Source organism: Hemiscyllium ocellatum, chromosome 11 (assembly GCF_020745735.1).
Source record: "Hemiscyllium ocellatum isolate sHemOce1 chromosome 11, sHemOce1.pat.X.cur, whole genome shotgun sequence".
Lineage (NCBI taxonomy): Eukaryota > Metazoa > Chordata > Chondrichthyes > Orectolobiformes > Hemiscylliidae > Hemiscyllium > Hemiscyllium ocellatum.
In genome coordinates this window covers 40,028,231-40,045,472 of record NC_083411.1, presented here as the reverse complement: position 1 = coordinate 40,045,472, position 17,242 = coordinate 40,028,231, and the positions used below count along the sequence as shown (strand labels likewise).

General features: G+C 43.6%; 1 protein-coding gene across 2 annotated transcripts in view; it reads left to right on the top strand.

Moving 5' to 3' along the window:
• Positions 1 to 15,284, top strand: part of LOC132820423 (nitric oxide synthase 1-like) — a 108,663-nt gene extending 93,379 nt beyond the window's left edge. Inside the window, exons 19-26 of one of the 2 annotated variants that reach the window (XM_060832542.1) lie at positions 617 to 810; positions 3,764 to 3,933; positions 4,180 to 4,390; positions 4,496 to 4,583; positions 4,931 to 5,052; positions 5,750 to 5,901; positions 7,795 to 7,989; positions 14,157 to 15,284. In XM_060832542.1, the coding sequence (XP_060688525.1) occupies positions 617 to 810; positions 3,764 to 3,933; positions 4,180 to 4,390; positions 4,496 to 4,583; positions 4,931 to 5,052; positions 5,750 to 5,901; positions 7,795 to 7,989; positions 14,157 to 14,264 (1,240 nt within the window). In that variant the 3' untranslated portion in view covers positions 14,265 to 15,284. The remainder of the gene's footprint in view (positions 1 to 616; positions 811 to 3,763; positions 3,934 to 4,179; positions 4,391 to 4,495; positions 4,584 to 4,930; positions 5,053 to 5,749; positions 5,902 to 7,794; positions 7,990 to 14,156) is intronic. The other variant, XM_060832543.1, reaches the window with a different exon arrangement.
• Positions 15,285 to 17,242: the final 1,958 nt, after the last annotated feature.

Genomic DNA, 17,242 nt, shown 5'->3' with positions numbered 1-17,242 from the left:
GGGAGTGGAGGTTGGGTTGGTGGGGGGTGTGGACCTGACGAGGGAGTCACGAAGGGAGTGGTCTTTGCGGAACGCTGATAGGGAATGGGAGGGAAATATATCCCTGGTGGTGGGGTCCGTTTGGAGTTGGCAGGAATGACGGCGGATGGTACGTTGTATACGGAGGTTGGTGGGGTGGTAGGTGAGAACCAGTGGGGTTCTGTCTTGGTGGCGGTTGGAGGAGCGGGGCTCAAGGGCGGAGGAGCGGGAAGTGGAGGAGATGCGGTGGAGGGCATCGTCGATCACATCTGGGGGGAATCTGCGGTCCTTGAAGAAGGACGCCATCTGGGCTGTGTGGTGTTGGAATTGGTCCTCCTGGGAGTCCTTCTGTTGGTGTGTGTGTGTCTTTAATCAGTGCCTTACTAAATGTCTGTGATAATCTCTCGATTAATGAAGTGCCCAGGTCAGACATTTCAATGATGACTGAATGGGAATCCTACTTCCCATGAAGTCAGACTGAGGGACATCTGATCCTGAAGTTCTTACACAATTGGTTAAATGGCCTCCTTCTCTACTGTCAGATACTTTAGTTCTGTATGCACCTTATTGTTTTGAAATGTGTGCATTTTCCCAACAGCCGATCGACCATCTTGGTTTGTCTTCATACTGGGGACTCAGACAAGCTGAAGTACATTCCTGGCGATCATGTGGGTGTTCACCCAGCCAATCAGGAGGAGCTGGTGCAGAGAGTGATGGCTCATCTGGTTGAATTGCCAGCGCTTAATGACACCATCAGTGTTGAGAAATTACTTGAGACACGAACGAAAAATGGTGAGAGGACAGACCTTGGTGTCAGTTTCAGGTTTTCTAATAAAAGGTGACATCTCAGCTCAGACAATGCATTAAAGGTGTGAGATTAAAGCCTGTCTCTGTCCCAATCTTGAGTCAGACTGGTTCTGTTTCTAAAGTGGGATTTATAGAATACTACATGGATTTACCTAGAGTTATTTTGAGACTGTGATTTAAAAGAAGTTCTGGGATTTAAATATTAAAGAACCAAAAAAAGCAAACCCATTCTAAAAGACGAAAGACTTAAACTAGGTTTATCATTTCACCTGCATGACACTGTAACCTTTTCCTATAAATTCTGTGTCTTATGGTCCTGCTTCACAACTACCTGATGAAGAAGCAGCGCTTCGAAATCTAGTGTCTCCAAATAAATCCGTTGAACTATAACCTAGTGTTGTGTGATCTTATATTTTGTTGGTGGCCTTCCTTCCATGCGTTGTCTTTGTGTCCATCATGCTGCTGGTGTGTCCATCATGCCTTTTTCCATGTTGGTGTTGGCCTGTGGGGCCCAATGTGTTTTCCTGTTCTGGTTCTCACCAGTACCCACTTACTTGTCTCCTTCATCTCTTCCTCCTCCATTGACTCCACCTGTTAAGGTGGAGGTCGAGTTGGTTATTGTACCTCCATGCTGGCTACCTTTTCATCCTCTCCTCCAGCCTGTCCCTCCTTCTGGATGCTCTCTTTTTTCCGTTTTCTTGCAGGAAGGTGACACATTACTGTCCTTTAAGGATTCGTGGCTCACATCCGGCCATCTGAGCGCATGTGTCCATGTCCTCCCCAATCTTGGATTGGTCTTTTATAGGTGGACTGCTTCCCCACAGAGGTTGAAGATCTTGCTTTCCATGCAGTCCTTAGTCAGGTGCCCCTCTTGATTGCAATTCTTCCAGGGAGTCACTTTGCAGCTTGTTGCCATGTGTCCTGACCTCCTACAAGTTCAGCATATTCTCAGCTGTCCCACGTATGTCAGGTAGCCTCGGCTCCCTCCAATCACAAAGATGGGAGGGGGGGGGTGGTTGAGGATGTTCCCACTGGCATTCAGCTTCTGGGTCACTGTGACCTGCCACTTGCCCAGATTCTGAAGGGGCCCACTGCATTGGTACTGCCTCCTTCAAGCTGTACATACCTTTCTAGGAAGGTCAGGACATCTGCTGGCAGGACGTGTGAGTTGTACATATGGATTCTGACAACCCAGTTTCTCAGTGCAGGGAGAATGAACAATGGTGCTTCAGACAGGACAAAGATGAGACCTTCACATCCTTTCTCCACAAATACCTTCAGGAATGTCTGGTCAATCAGCAATCCTTCCTCTACCGTCTTCACAGTCATCCTGACTGTATTGTGGACCCCTGATTTGGGCTATGGGCACTAGCAGAGATCATAGCTCTGGTTAGTTGATCACTGATTTGGTGTTACTTGAGATTTGGCTCCTGCAATATCCTTTGTGCTGATAACTTATATCCCAAAGTGTGCATACGTTCCAGAAATTCTCTGGCACTCAGCCAATGAATTGACCAAACCTGATCACAATGTTTGATCCCAGCCAATGGAGTTGACTGGCAAACAACTCCCAAGTTTAAACAGTCACATACCATGTTCCATATAAGGTAATAATTGTGCCAATATGTCTAGCAGACCAGCATTGCACCTCACTTGTTTAGTCAACTTAGGAAACTGCAGGACAAACCTGTCAGGACAGATCACAACATGTCCTAGCTGCAGTTTTAACCTAGGTCAGAATTTAAATTAGCTTAACCAAAGTTCTCAGCATGCTTGATTGGAGCTCAGTCTTGTAGCCATTTCGTTTATTGGCTACATGACCACACTGGACTGGAAAGTTCAATGCAGTGGTGTGTAAGGTCATTTTGGTATAAAGAATGTGGAAAGATAGTATAAATTAAAGGATACTGTTTTATGGTGTTTTAGGAGCAAAGGCTTTTTATGCACATAACTCACTAAATGTGGCAGGAAAGGTAGAAAGGGCTTTCAATAAAGCATACGAAAAAAGCATTCTAGGCATTGTTAATGGAAGCATAAAGTACCAGTGAGGATATGCTGAATTTATATAGGAAATCATCCTCAGCTGAAGTTTTGTGTATGGCTGTGGGCATTACATGATAGAAAGATGTGAATGCATTGGAGAGGCTGCAAAAGAGAATGGTTCCAGGAATGAGACAATTCAGTTTTTAGATGAGATTCCTTAGATTAGATTCCCTACAGTATGGCAACAGGCCCTTCGGCCCAACAAGTCCACACTCTGAAGACCCAGACCTATTCCCCTACTTAATGCACTAACACTATGGGCAATTCACCTGACCTGCACACCTTTGGATTGTGGGAGGAAACCGGAGCAGCCGAAGGAAACCCACGCAGACACAGGGAGAATGTGGGGATTGAGCTGCTGGGATTGTTTTTCTTGGGAAGGAGAAAGCTGAGAGGTTATCTGATCAAAACACTCAAACTCATGCATGTGCTGGATTATATAAAAGGGTGAAACAGTTTCCACTTGTAAACAACTTGCGAACCACACAGCACAGATATGAACAGTTTTATATTTTAAAAAAAACAAATGCAAGGATGGTAAGCCTTTTTCACACAACAGATAGTTGGGATCTGGAACACAGTGCTTGGGAGTCAGGTCCAACTGAGGTATTCAGAAGCTGTTGAATGGTTATTTAAATTGAAACAACATGTGGGATTATGAGGAAAATGTAGCAGGTTGACACAAAGTTAACAAGCTCAGAGACTCGGTGCAGGCACTAAGTGGCCTCCTGCAATGGAAAAAATCTGTGATTCTGTCAAGTATTGTTTCTCAGCTTCAGTGAAGCACTTTGGGTTGGCCCATTGTGTAAATGTCGCGACATAACAGCAGTTTGTTGTTGTTGGTCTATTCACATCACACAGTGCTGTATAGTAAAGAGCTTCTGTTTGTATATAGGAGTCCAACGTAAATGGGTGTCAGATATGCGTCTCCCAAACTGCACAGTAGCCCAGGCTCTCACATACTTCCTGGACATCACTAGCCCAGCCAGTCCTGAACTGTTACAGTACCTCGCACAACTCGCAACAGATCCAAGAGAGAAGGAGCAACTCGAAGATTTGGGTCAGGTAAAAAGGCATGGAAGTGTGAAGGGGCAACCTGCAGTCAGGAGGAAGTGAGTGAGGGGTCGCTCGGAGGCGGTAGAAATTGAGGGGAGGGGACACTCTCTTTCAGAAGGGAGTGAGTGAGAAGTTACTCTCAGTCCAGAGGAGTTAGTGAGGAGAGGGGAGGTCACTCCTAGTTGGGACGGATTACATTAATTGGTTACTTTATGGTACTCCTTCCTGCCTGTCTTTAATCTGTTTCTGTTCCAGGGGACTCGTAAATATGAAGAGTGGAAATGGGAGAATGTTCCAACGATTGCTGATGTCCTCGATGAGTTCCCTTCTGTCCAAGCTCCTGCATCTCTGCTTTTAACCCAACTCCCATTGCTGCAACCTCGGTATTACTCCATCAGCTCATCACCGGATACCCATCCATCCCAAATCCATCTCACTGTCGCTGTTGTCAAGTATCACATTAAAAGTACATAATCTTTGTTGACTTAACCAATTACACTCCCGGGGGTCTGACTTTTTCCGGTTTACAGCTCCCCGTGTATTGATTTGTACTTTGTTGGAACTTTTTCAGAATACCAAGGTCCAGAGCGACATGGAGTGTGTTCCTCATGGTTAAATTGCATTGAAATTGGTGACAGTGTTCCCTGTTTCATCAGAAGGTAGGAGTTTGAACAACGTGAGATTCTTTGCAGTGAATCCTTCTGTCCGTCTCTCTGCCCAGACACTGAAACCTGGAGGGGATATGATAATAAGCAGCAGACAGTGCACTGTCCAGTTTTCAGTGAGTGGGCGACGGGGAGCAACTGTAACTCTCATCTCTGAATCTTTGCAGTCGGAACAGAGTAATTGTCACATTTCTTGAAATAATCAGTGTCTGCCTAGTTTACTTGTCGGGCGGGGTGAGATTACTAAGATTGTGTTCCACAAACCCTAACCTACAATTCTGAGAGGGAGAGAACGTCACTGGGAGCAGCTGCAGTTACACTGAGCTTTATCTTGTTTCCAGGGCTCCACTATTCCACCTCCCATCTGATCCCTCTACCCCGTGTTTGCTTGTTGGCCCTGGCACTGGAATTGCCCCTTACAGAAGCTTCTGGCAACAGAGATTGTATGAGATTGAAAACCAAGGTTGGTGCTGCTGGTCTCAACATTCTATTTCAAGTCTTGATCCTGTCAGACTCCCTTTCTCGCCTCCTTGTCAGCCTATCTCTTGACTATCCTTCAATCTCTGAACATTCCTTCATTTTCTCCTCATTTACACACACACGGACACACACGGGTGCGCGCGCGCACACACACATACAATATTACCCCTCAGCCCTATGAAACCTCTCCGATCTCCCCAGACTCATGCACAACTTCCCAGTACTGTCCTTGACTGGCCCTAATCTTACTCGAGTAATTCTTTTATTCCTGACACATCTATAAAAAGCTTTAGGGTTTACCTTGATCCTATCTGCCAATGACTTCTCATGTCCTCTCCTTGCTCTTCTTAGGTCTCTCGTTAGGTCTTTCCTGGTTAACTTTTAACTCTCAAGTACCCTGTGTCTTCACGTCTCACCTATACACAAGCCTCCTTCTTCCTCTTTAGGAAACCACAGTTCCCTCGCTCAACCACTTCCTCCCTGCCTGACAAATACATACCTATCAAGTACTTTCCATAACCTCTTTTTCTCTTGCTCCCACACATTCTTCCTTTCTCTCCTCTCTCCCTCCCAGATTCCTCCACATTCTTTCCTTCTCTCTGATACTCGAACACACTGTCTCTGCCATGCCCCCTGTCAGCCGTCTCTCACTGTTACTCTGACCTATCCTCTCTCTGAAGCAGGTTTGAAACAATGTGAGATGAGCCTGATCTTCGGGTGTCGTTACTCGCAAATGGATCATCTTTATAAAGAGGAAATGATGGAGGCGAAGAACAAAGGAGTTTTCAAAGAAATTTATACTGCATATTCACGGGATCCAGACAGGAAAAAGGTGAATAAAGAGCAAGATCGAGAGGCAGTGTTCTACAAAACATGGAGAGACTCTGAAATTAGAGATTGTGTGTCTCTGCTAATAGAAAGTCTGTGAGAGAGAGATTTTGTCTGCAATCGAGAGACAGTCTGTGATAAAGAGAGAGTGGCTGTGATAGAGGGAAAGTCTGTCTGATAGAGAGAATTTGATAGAGAGTCTGTGATAGAAAGTGATTGGATAAAAGATAACTGGCTGATGGAGAGAGTGCATGTGACTCTTTGAAAGAGTATGGTAGAGAAAAAGAGTGTCTGTAATAGAGAGAGTGTATCTGTGTTAGAGAAAGCATGTAGTGAGAAATAGTGTGTCTATTACAGAGAGTGGATAGAGAGTGTATGTCGCTGACAGAGAGAGTGCACCTGTATAGAGTTTGTCTGTGGTAGAGTGAGACTGTGTCCATGATAAAGAGAGTGTGCCAGAGTGTCAGAGAGAGAATCTGCGATAGAGCGAGAAAAATACTGGATGATAGGGAAGTGGCTGTGATAGTATGTTTGTGATAGACAGTGTCTGAGATAGAGACTAAGTCTATAACAGAGAGAGTTTGTCTATGATAGAGAGGAAATGCGTCTGATAGAGAATGTTTCTGTGATAAAGTGTGATAGAGAGAGCATAGTAGAAAGGGTGTCTGTGATGGAGAGAGAAAGTGGCTGACTGGAGGATATGTGACTGTGATAGAGTGAGAGCGAGCAAGAGAGAGTGCCTGTTGATAGAGAGACAGTATGATAGCAAGAATGTGATAAAGACAACTAAGTGGTTGTGCTGGCTGCATCACTCCTGGATTATCCACTATATACCTGCTTAAAACAAATGGCAAAGCTACTTTCTTGAAATGTTTTGAAGGGGTCTGGCATGGTCCAGAACAGATTGGGGACTCCTTGCGGATTTGTTCGATAGTTCCAAATTGGGATTAGGGTTGTTGGACTCAAAGGCTGCGAGTGGTAGGTGTTAGCGTCTTTTGTTTTGGGTCTTGCTGTCGATTGATTTAAACAGTGCTTGGGATAGCTTTGGCTTTTTCAAGAGCTTTCTGCGGCTGGAAGAAGTGACTCTGTGGGTTTTGCAAAAGGCAATTAAGGCAATGCTGCTGGAATTAGCAGACAATGTGGAGTTGGAGCTGCCTCCTTCCGTCAGGAAATAATGCCATTAGAATCATTAGAGATGGCTAAGGTTCAATTGAAAATGAAGCAGCTTGAGTTAGAGACAAAATACAAGACGAGGGTTAAAAAAAATGAAACTGTTTGAATTATGATTAAAAGTGGAGAAAGGGAAAAGGAACGACAGGCCCTACAGAACAAAATGAAAAGGGAAAATCAAACGCAGGGTCTTACGAGAGAGAGAGAAAGATGGCAAAGAGATTTAGCATGGAACATCTTCTTCCATGTAGCTGTTTCCTGGCATAGCAGCTTCAAAACTGGCTGACTGCTTTCAGTGAACAGCCAAAATGCTAAAACCAAACCAGATGAGAGAAAAACAGAACTGGGAGAACTGGTCACACCATCTTCATTGTAAAATGTTTTGTTTTTAATTTGCAAACCTTTTAATTAACCCTTCCGACCTAGACCTCCAGAGTCTGTGGTTACGAACCCTCTGAGAAAAAAAACAAAGTACCTTGTTAAAGGAGCAGCATTATCACAGTGTACGTGGCTATGGAGGGTGTACATATTGGGGGAAGGTGTTTATGTACGGAGAGGGTGTGTGGGGAGAGTAACGTATGTGTTGGGAGAATGTGAATGTGTTGATGCCGTTTGATGTCCTTTGAATTTTTCCTTGATGTCCAAACTATCCTATTGAATTTCTGATTTTTGATTTGTCATGCTTTTAGATAGTTTTATGATATCTTATTGATTTGTCATCCTCTAGGAGTATGTACAGGATATCATTCGAAATCAGCTGCCTAACAAGCTCTTCCAAATTTTGAGCTCTTCGAAGGGACACCTGTACGTTTGTGGTGATGTTACAATGGCTCAAGATGTTTCAAAAACTGTCCAAGAAATAATAGCAACAGTGGGGATGATGAGTCTGAATGATGCAGCAAGCTATCTTACAAAGCTGAAGGTAAGAGAGCTTTACAATGACCATGCGCCAATATTAGGATGCTCCAGACAATGACGAGAAACAGTCTTGGGCTTGGACTTGGATTGTAAACAGATGAGCAGTATCAAGTTGGCACTTTCCAGAGGAAATTTTGCATCACCAAATATTGAGTGTGAATCAGAATCAAATTTGATCCTTTGAGTTAATGCCTTAAAAAGGGAGATCTGTGAATCTCTTTCAGAAAGTAAATTAATCAGAGAATTATAGTAACATACTGCAGTGAAAGATGTCATCGCACCCCTCGTGTCTGTGCTGGCCCATTTAAGCAGCAGGTGTGTTAAATCCCACATCGCTGCCAATATTATACCATGAAATCTTTCATGCCTCAATTTCTTTCCAAATTCTGATGTGAATGTGCTGGCGTTGGGCTGGAATAGACAAAGTTAAAAATCACACAACACCAGGTTATTGTCCAACAGGCTCATTTGGAAGCATAAGCATTTGGAGCGCTGCTCCTTCAACAGGTAGCTAGTGGGGGAGGATCCTAAGACACCGAATTTGTTTGTGATCCATAGTCCATTTGGCATCTTTCCTGCTTTCTTATATTTCTGCAGTAACTTAATGTCTGTGTACTTATAAGTGATCTTCTTGGAGATCCTCTCCATTTTGAGCCGGCAGTTCATGGTGTTGACGATAGCCATGATGTGAAAGTTCTACTGTTGGACTGGGGTGAACAAAAGTCACACAATACCAGATTATAGTCTAACAGCTTTATTTGGAAGTACAAGCTTTTAGAGTGAGCCTTCTTCATCAGGGTTATGATCCTGCGCCACTAGCTACCTGACGAAGGAGCAGCGCACCAAAAGCGTGCACTTTCATATAAGCCTGTTGGACTATATCTGTTGTGTGACTTTTAACTTCCTCCAGATTCTTTTTAAGATGATTAATAGAATCAGCCAGACCCAGAGGGAGTACCAGATCCTGACAGTTTTCACAGAACATAGACATTACAGCACAGCACAGGCCCTTTGGCCCTCGATGTTGCACCGATCTGTGAAACCAATCTGAAGCCCATCTAACCTTCACTACTCCAATATCATCCATATGTTTATCCAATCACCATTTAACTGCCTTAAAGTTGGTGAGTCTACTACTGATTCTGAGTTTTCCAAGTTAAAAATCAAAGTCCTCCTACTGCCTCATGATTGGTGACTTTGAATTTAATGACCTTTCTCACTCACACCACTGGGAAGTGTTTCTCTCTCTCACTCTCCATCAAACGTCTCACTATTCTGATGATCTCCAGTCAGTGACCTCTTAACTTTTTCTGTGTCAAAAGGGGCTTCCTAAATTAATAGCCTTCCCTCAAAAATTAATAATTGCTATCCCTCAACCTCCTGGGAAAACTCCTCTGGATCCTTTTGAGCACCTTGATGTCTTTTGAGAATTGTCATGTCAAGAATTGTCCGCAAATATGCCAGCCAAGACCTCACTCATCATTGATAAAGTTCAAACATGTTCTCCCTGTTTCTGTAGCCTGTTTGTAAAAGAAAATGACCCATATTCCATTGAAGTATCTTCCCGGCTCACTCTGCTATCTCTCAGGTTTGGTGTCAATGGACATCAGGGTGGTTCTGCTCATTGACACTGTTCGAACACATTCCATTTAGAGGATTCTACCTTTCCAGGTTAGATTTCCCAAATCAAATTTCACATATTTCTCTGCATTGAATTACATCTGCCAGCTCCTCGTCCTGTCAGCCGAAGGCCCAGAACTTTCTCACCAATATCTCCAATTTTCAATTTCTCTGTGATCTTTAAAAAGTTGCTGCCTGCAACCAAGTCATCCTTATTCCCAAAGGCTGATGCACTTCACACTGATCCAATCAAAACATGACTGCAAGTTACCTCCCAGACCAACATCTTTCTGGGGTTACACTTTGCTTCCTGTCAACCAAGGTAGCACATTAACAGTCCTCCAACCCTTTGGGCACCTCTCCTGTGTCCAGAGAGGATTGAAAGTTAATGTCAAGCCCCTGTGATATCTGTCCCTGCAACCCCCAAAAGCCTGGGATACATCTCATTTATCCAATATTAAACCCTTCTCTAATACTCAGTAGTGAATATAGACTTTTAAAACCTTACTTATGACTTCCAAATTTACAGTTTGATGCCTAGATCCTGAATGGGCCCCATTCGTTCCCTCGTTATCCTTTTGCCCCAGATTTGAACATTAGATTACTTACAGTGTGGAAACAGGCCCTTCAGCCCAACAAGTCCACACCGACCCTCCAAAGAGCAACCCACCCAGACCCATTTCCCAACATTGACCCCTTCACCTAACACGAGGGGCAATTTAGCATGGCCAATTCACCTAACCTGCATATCTTTGGACTGTGGGAGGAAACCAGAGCACACAGAGGAAACCCACGCAGACATGGGGAGAATGTGCAAACTCCACACAGACAGTTGCCTGCGATGGGAATTGAACCCAGGTCTCTGGCACTGTGAGACAGCAGTGCTAACCACCGGGCCACCGTGCCACCCCTTTAGTTTTCCCATTAGTTTACCCAACGGTGATTTTTCATGTCCTGTCTTCACTGTCCTGATTTCTTTAGAACATAGAACATAGAAAAATACAGCGCAGTACAGGCCCTTCGGCCCTCGATGTGGCGCCGATCCAAGCCCACCTAAACTACACTAGCCGACTATCCTCCATTTGCCTATCCAATGCCCGTTTAAATGCCCATAAAGAGGGAGAGTCCACCACTGTTACTGGCAGGGCATTCCATGAACTCACGACTCGCTGAGTAAAGAATCTACCCCTAACATCAGTCCTATACCTACCACCCCTTAATTTATAGCTATGCCCCCTCGTAATATCTGACTCCATACGTGGAAAAAGGTTCTCATGGTCAACCCTATCTAAACCCCTAATCATCTTGTACACCTCTATCAAGTCACCCCTAAACCTTCTTTTCTCCAATGAAAACAGCCCCAAGTACCTCAGCCTTTCCTCATATGATCTTCCTACCATACAAGGCAACATCCTGGTAAACCTCCCCTGCACCCGTTCCAGTGCCTCCACATTCTTCCTATAGTATGGCGACCAAAACTGCACACAATACTCCAGATGCAGCCGCACCAGAGTCTTTATACAACTGCAACGTGACCTCAGGACTCCGGAACTCATTTCCTCTACCAATAAAAGCCAGTACGCCATATGCCTTCTTCACAGCACTATTTACCTGGGTGGCAACTTTCAGAGATCTGTGTACATGGACACCAAGATCCCTCTGCTCATCCACACTACCAAGTATCCGACCATTAGCCCAGTACTCCATCTTCTTGTTACTCTTACCAAAGTGAATCACTTCACACTTAGCAACATTGAACTCCATTTGCCACCTTTCTGCCCAGCTCTGCAGCTTATCTATATCCCGCTGTAACCCGACACATCCTTCCTCACTGTCAACAACTCCACCGACTTTCATATCATCCGCAAACTTGCTCACCCAACCTTCTAGCCCCTCCTCCAGGTCATTTATAAAAATGACAAACTTTCTTAAATACTACCCTATACACCTGAAGAGTCTCTGCTCTTTTGAGTGTTTGCCATCTACCATATACTTTCATTTGTTTACTTTTCCAATCATGTGCATCCATTGGCATCCAGGGTTCTCATGATTGGTTGGTTCAATCCTCTATCTTTACAGGACCATGATGGTCCTGCTGTCTCACTTACTACTCTTTTGAATGGCCCATGTGACAGAGAATTTCCCACAATTAGCTGCTCCCAGTCTATTTTGACCATATCCTGATTGCTCATGCTAAAATCAGCCTGAATTTAAAATATTTACTTGTGGTCCATCCTTGTCCTCTTTTCATGATACTTTATATCTTATTGAACTATAGTTTTATGCAGTTGTAGGTGTGAACTGTACCTTTAAGAAAGAGTAGAAACTGGCATAGACCTAGAAGGGAACAGAGTGTGCTGAAAGATTTACAAATGTAACATTTGCTTGTGAAACAAATAGCTGGAGCTGCATTACTATGTTACACAACAAATTCAAATTCAGCCAATCAGTTTAAATTATACCCCAAGATCACAAAATCCAATCGACTTTAAATGTTTCTGTTTTGATGCCATCAAACCAATGAGATGATCCAATGTTTTGGGGTATAAAAATGGGTTTTTTGAACAGTAAGCTAGAGCTGCAAAGAGCACCAATGACTGTGCCTGCAGAATTGCTCTCTGAAAGGTACTTTTTGTATGAAATCTGTGAAGCAGAAGACTGAAGAAAAGACCCTGGAAAATATGTAGGAAGATACCAAGCGAAAAGCGACAGCTGGCTGGTTTTGAAATATTGTTGTAGAGTGGGTGGTAGATAAATTGATCAGGCAAAGGAAGTTTACAGTGTAGGTAGTTGTTTAATTTTTTTTCTACTTGGAGTTAAAGATTAGATTCCCTACAGTATGGAAGCTTTTTGGCCTAACAAATACACACCGGCCCTCCAAAGAGTAACTCACCCAGACCCTTTCCCCAACCTGTATTTACCCTTGACAATTACATCTAACTGTATGGGCAATTCAGCATGGTCATTTAACCTGACCTGCACATTTTTAGATTTTGGGAAGAAACCAGAGCACCCAGAGAAAACCCATACAGACATGGGGAGAATGTGCAAACTCCACACAGTCACCTGAGGCTGGAATCAAACCTGGGTCCCTGGTGCTGTGAGGCAGCAGTGCTAACCACTGAGACACCATGCTGCCCTGAAAAGTTGTTAATTTTTTTCTTTAAATAGTGGAATTTGGTAACTCTTTGTCACTTATACTTTTACACATTATGAGTCGAGGTGAGCTTTTCTGTGTGTCTGATTTAAATCTGCAGAAGGGTTTACCCCATGTTGTAACAATCATCACTATCACTGAAATGCTCCCCCGTTGACACATCTACCACTTGCCCAGTTTTGTTCTGTAAAAGTTGTTATCAGTTTATCTCTTTTTTAATATTTTAAGTGCTGGCTTAAAAAGATCTCTTACTTGTATACGGGCGGCACGGTGGCACAGTGGTTAGCACTGCTGCCTCACAGCGCCTGAGACCCGGGTTCAATTCCCGACTCAGGCGACTGACTGTGTGGAGTTTGCACGTTCTCCCCGTGTCTGCGTGGGTTTCCTCCGGGTGCTCCGGTTTCCTCCCACACTCCAAAAATGTGCGGGTCAGGTGAATTGGCCATGCTAAATTGCCCGTAGTGGTAATGTAGGGGTATGGGTGGGTTTCGCTTCGGCGGGTCGGTGTGGACTTGTTGGGCCGAAGGGCCTGTTTCCACACTGTAAGTCTAGTCTAATCTCCTGGACACATTGTAAGAATTCCACCCCTTCAAAGCCTTTCACAAGTTTTCTGTACAGTTAGTAATTGTGAAGCTGAAATCCACTACTACTAATGCCTAATTATATTTACACTTCTCTGAAATTTGCCTATGTATCTTTCAATCAAACACTTTCTGACTGTTTGGGGGATTAATGTTAGCATTTTGATATGAAACTTATTTGTCCCTGAGAATGGTTCAAATAAGGTCTGCTCTCATGATTGCATAGAAAGAGGACTCACTTCGGCTTTGCAGGAAGATGAGGAAGATGTATTTTGAACAACAATTAACTGCAGTTTACCCAGAGGCTGATTCACATTCTCTGTGAGAGGGAGCAGAGACAACATTCAGTCAAGTCCTTGTTCTCCTCCACCAGAGAGTGAGAAATATTCCATTACATTACTGAATTTTGTTTTGTGATCCATCAGTATTTAAATTGATCTTTTTCTCAAGAGGCAATGGGTGATGGAGTCAGTGATAGGGGAGAATGTACGCAGATCTGGAGCGGGGCTGGACAGGAGCATTAAATGAGTGGGTATTGTCGGTGATAAGGGAGAGTTTCCATGGGGGTGTGAACAGGGTTAAATGGTTGAGTAGAGACACTGAAAGGGGAGAGCATTAATACAGCTGTGGGACAGTGACCTTAAAGTTTTGAAAGATCTGCTGAATTTATTGTGCGGTCTATATGCTTCCTGTTTCACACTGCAGTTTGTTCTTTCTCCTACTTATTCAAAGAATGCTTGATTTGTATTCTTCTTTCTGTCACTCTCCCCACACAATGTGTTCCTGATCTGCTGATTTGTTTCTTCCCTGTAGGATGAGAATCGTTACCATGAGGATATATTTGGTCTAACACTGAGAACCCGAGAGGTCGCTACAAAAATCCGATCAACATCTTTGAATTATTGGCAGGAAACGAAGTAAATGCTTGGCTCTGATGAATGGGAATAAATCGGCAGAATGTATAGTTGGCCTGCTTCATGTTTGTTGTACATGAGAAATGTTAGTTCCTGACTGTAATACAAAGAATGTGTGATGTCATAAATTGTGTATCAGTGCAGTTTTGATGGGCAACTCTTCCTCTCAGCCTCTCCCAACTCTCTGCTGCCTCCTGCTCACCTTTGATCGTTTACATTAAAAGACTATTTCTTGTACCAAGAGCTAATGCAAGTAGCTTTTCCCTGTCCTGAGCTTTTCTATCTCAATCAAATCTCCCCTCAATCTCCTTCACTCCACAAAAAAACAACCCCAGCTTTTCCAAACAAGCCTGGTCATTAAAATCCTTCATCCTGGCAACAATCTGGGATATCTCCTCTGCACCCCCTCAATGTCACATCCTTCCTAAGGTGTCAAGACCAGAACTGGAGCTGAAAATGTGTTGCTGGTTAAAGCACAGCAGGTCAGGCAGCATCCAGCTGATCTCCAGCATCTGCAGACCTCACTTTTTACTCGAAGACCAGAACTGGACCCAATGTTCAAGTTGTGGCTGAACCTGATCATAGAATTCCTACAGTCTGGAAACAGGCTATTCATCCCCAAAAATCCACACCAACTCTCCGAAGAACATCCCTCGCAAATCTTATGCCTATAACCCTGCATTCCCCATGGCTAATCTACCTATCCTACACATTCCTGAACACTATGGGCAATTTAGCATGTCCAATTTACCAAACCTGCACATCTTTGGACTGCGGCAGGAACTCGGAACATCAGTGGAAACCCTTGCACACATGGGGAGAACGTGCAAACTCCACACAGGCTGTCATCCCAGGTTGGAATTGGACCCAGGTCCCAGCAGCTGTGAAACAGTGGTGTTCAGTGCTGAGCCACCATGTTGGCCTAAAATCTCTGTAAATGTTCAGTATCCCTTCCCTGCTTTTGTGTCAATATCTCTTATTAATGAAGCTCAAGATCACTGGCAAGTTTTGAGATCTTACTTTATATCCCCAGATCCAGACTATTTATGCCTATGGAAGAAATAACCAAAACCTAGGAAACCAGACTGCCTTCCATCCCCCAGTGGGAGAAACAGCCTCTCTCCACAATTCAGTTTTCTGTCTTTCAGCTTGTCTTTAATCCAAATTGACACTCACGTCTATTCAATTGGCATCAGTGTTCTTAACTGGCTGTTTAAGCAATTCTACATCAATCACTTTTGAAAATGGATTCAGACAGCATCCACCATATTCCCTTCATCAACCTCCCCTGGTACCTCATTAAAAAATGCAACTCAATTAGTTAACCATGATGAGCTTTTGACAGATCCATGCTGCCTCTCCTTAATTAAACAATTAACTCAAGCCACTCAAGTGCCTGTGCTTTTATCCCTGAGCATTATATCTAAAACCTTATGCACCTCAAATCTTAAAACAGTTCATCCTGTAGCAATTCACACTGTCCTTGCCACTCTCTAATTCTCTGGCATCTCCCCTATATCTATGCTAGCCGTTCTACTATCTCCAGCCCTATTGTCTTTTCCTTCAGGAAATGCAATGTGATCTACCAGCATTTCCTAATCTTCCTGCCTATTAATTGCCACCTCATTTTTACCTCTATCATTGTCCATTCTGATGATATTTTGTCCTTATTGTATTGTCTGGAATCTGAACTTGAAACATCACCTCCTCAATCATAATGTGCTGGTGCTGGTGTAGGACTGGGTGTGGACAAGGTCTTTCACTTCAGCATTACGTCCCCTGGTATTGACCTTTCAACCAATGAGAGCAGCTGCTTTCATTTCACCCTCATCATCTTATATGCTTCTTTAAGGTTCCCTCTCAGCTTTCTCTGCTCTAAGCTTATCCAGCTTCTCTTCAAAGCTGAAATGCTTCATCCCAGGCAACACCCTGATGAATCTACTTTGCATCCCCTACAATGCAATCATGTCCATCTTACGGTGAAGAGGACTGTACACAGTACTCTAGATGTGGCCAATTCAAAGTTCTGTACAGCTCCAACATGACCCTTCTACTCATATAATCTATGCCACAACTGATAACAGCAAACAACTCATGTAGAATTACAAAATCATAGAATTTTACAGTACAGAAGGAAGCCATTTGATCCATCATGTCTCCCTCAGTTCCCAAAAGAGCTATACAGCCAGTTCTTTTCTTCAGCCTATCTCTGTAGCAGTCTAAACTCAACATTTACAAATATGTATCCATATCTCTTGAAATCTCCTGTGGAATCCACCTCCATCACTTTCCCAGGAAGTGCATTCCAAATCCTAACAATTTTTTGAGAATAGTAGTTTCTCCACATCTCAATCTAGTAATGATTAAACTTCCTACAGTGTGGAAACAGGCCCTTTGGCCCAACCAGTCCACACTGACCCTCCGAAGAGTAACCCACCTAGACCCATTTCCCACTGACTAATGCACCTAACACTATGGGCCAATTTAGCATGGCCAATTCACCTGACCTGCTCATCCTTGGATTGTGGGAGGAAACCGGAGCACCTGAAGGAAACCCACGCAGACATGGAGAGAACTCCACATAGACAGTCGCCCAAGGCTGGAATCGAACCTGGGTCTGTGAGGCAACAGTATTAACCATTGAGCCACTGTGCTGCCCCTTAGCTTGCTGATGACATTGTAATTGTGACCCCCTTGGTTGCTGATATACCGCTTAGTGAAAACTAAGTATCTTTTTGCTTCTGTCAATTGTTCATAATTTTGAACAACTCACTAATGAAACCTCTTAATCTTTATTCCAAGTAAAATAAGCCCAAATTCTCTAATCATGTCTTGTATCAAAAATCCTTCTTGATATCATTTTATTAAATCTGCTTTGAACTTTTCCAGGGCTTTCGCATCCTTCTGAGATAAGGTACCCAGAACAGAACACAATGCTCCAAATGTGGTCTGACCAATGATTTGTAGAGGTATAGCATCACTCCC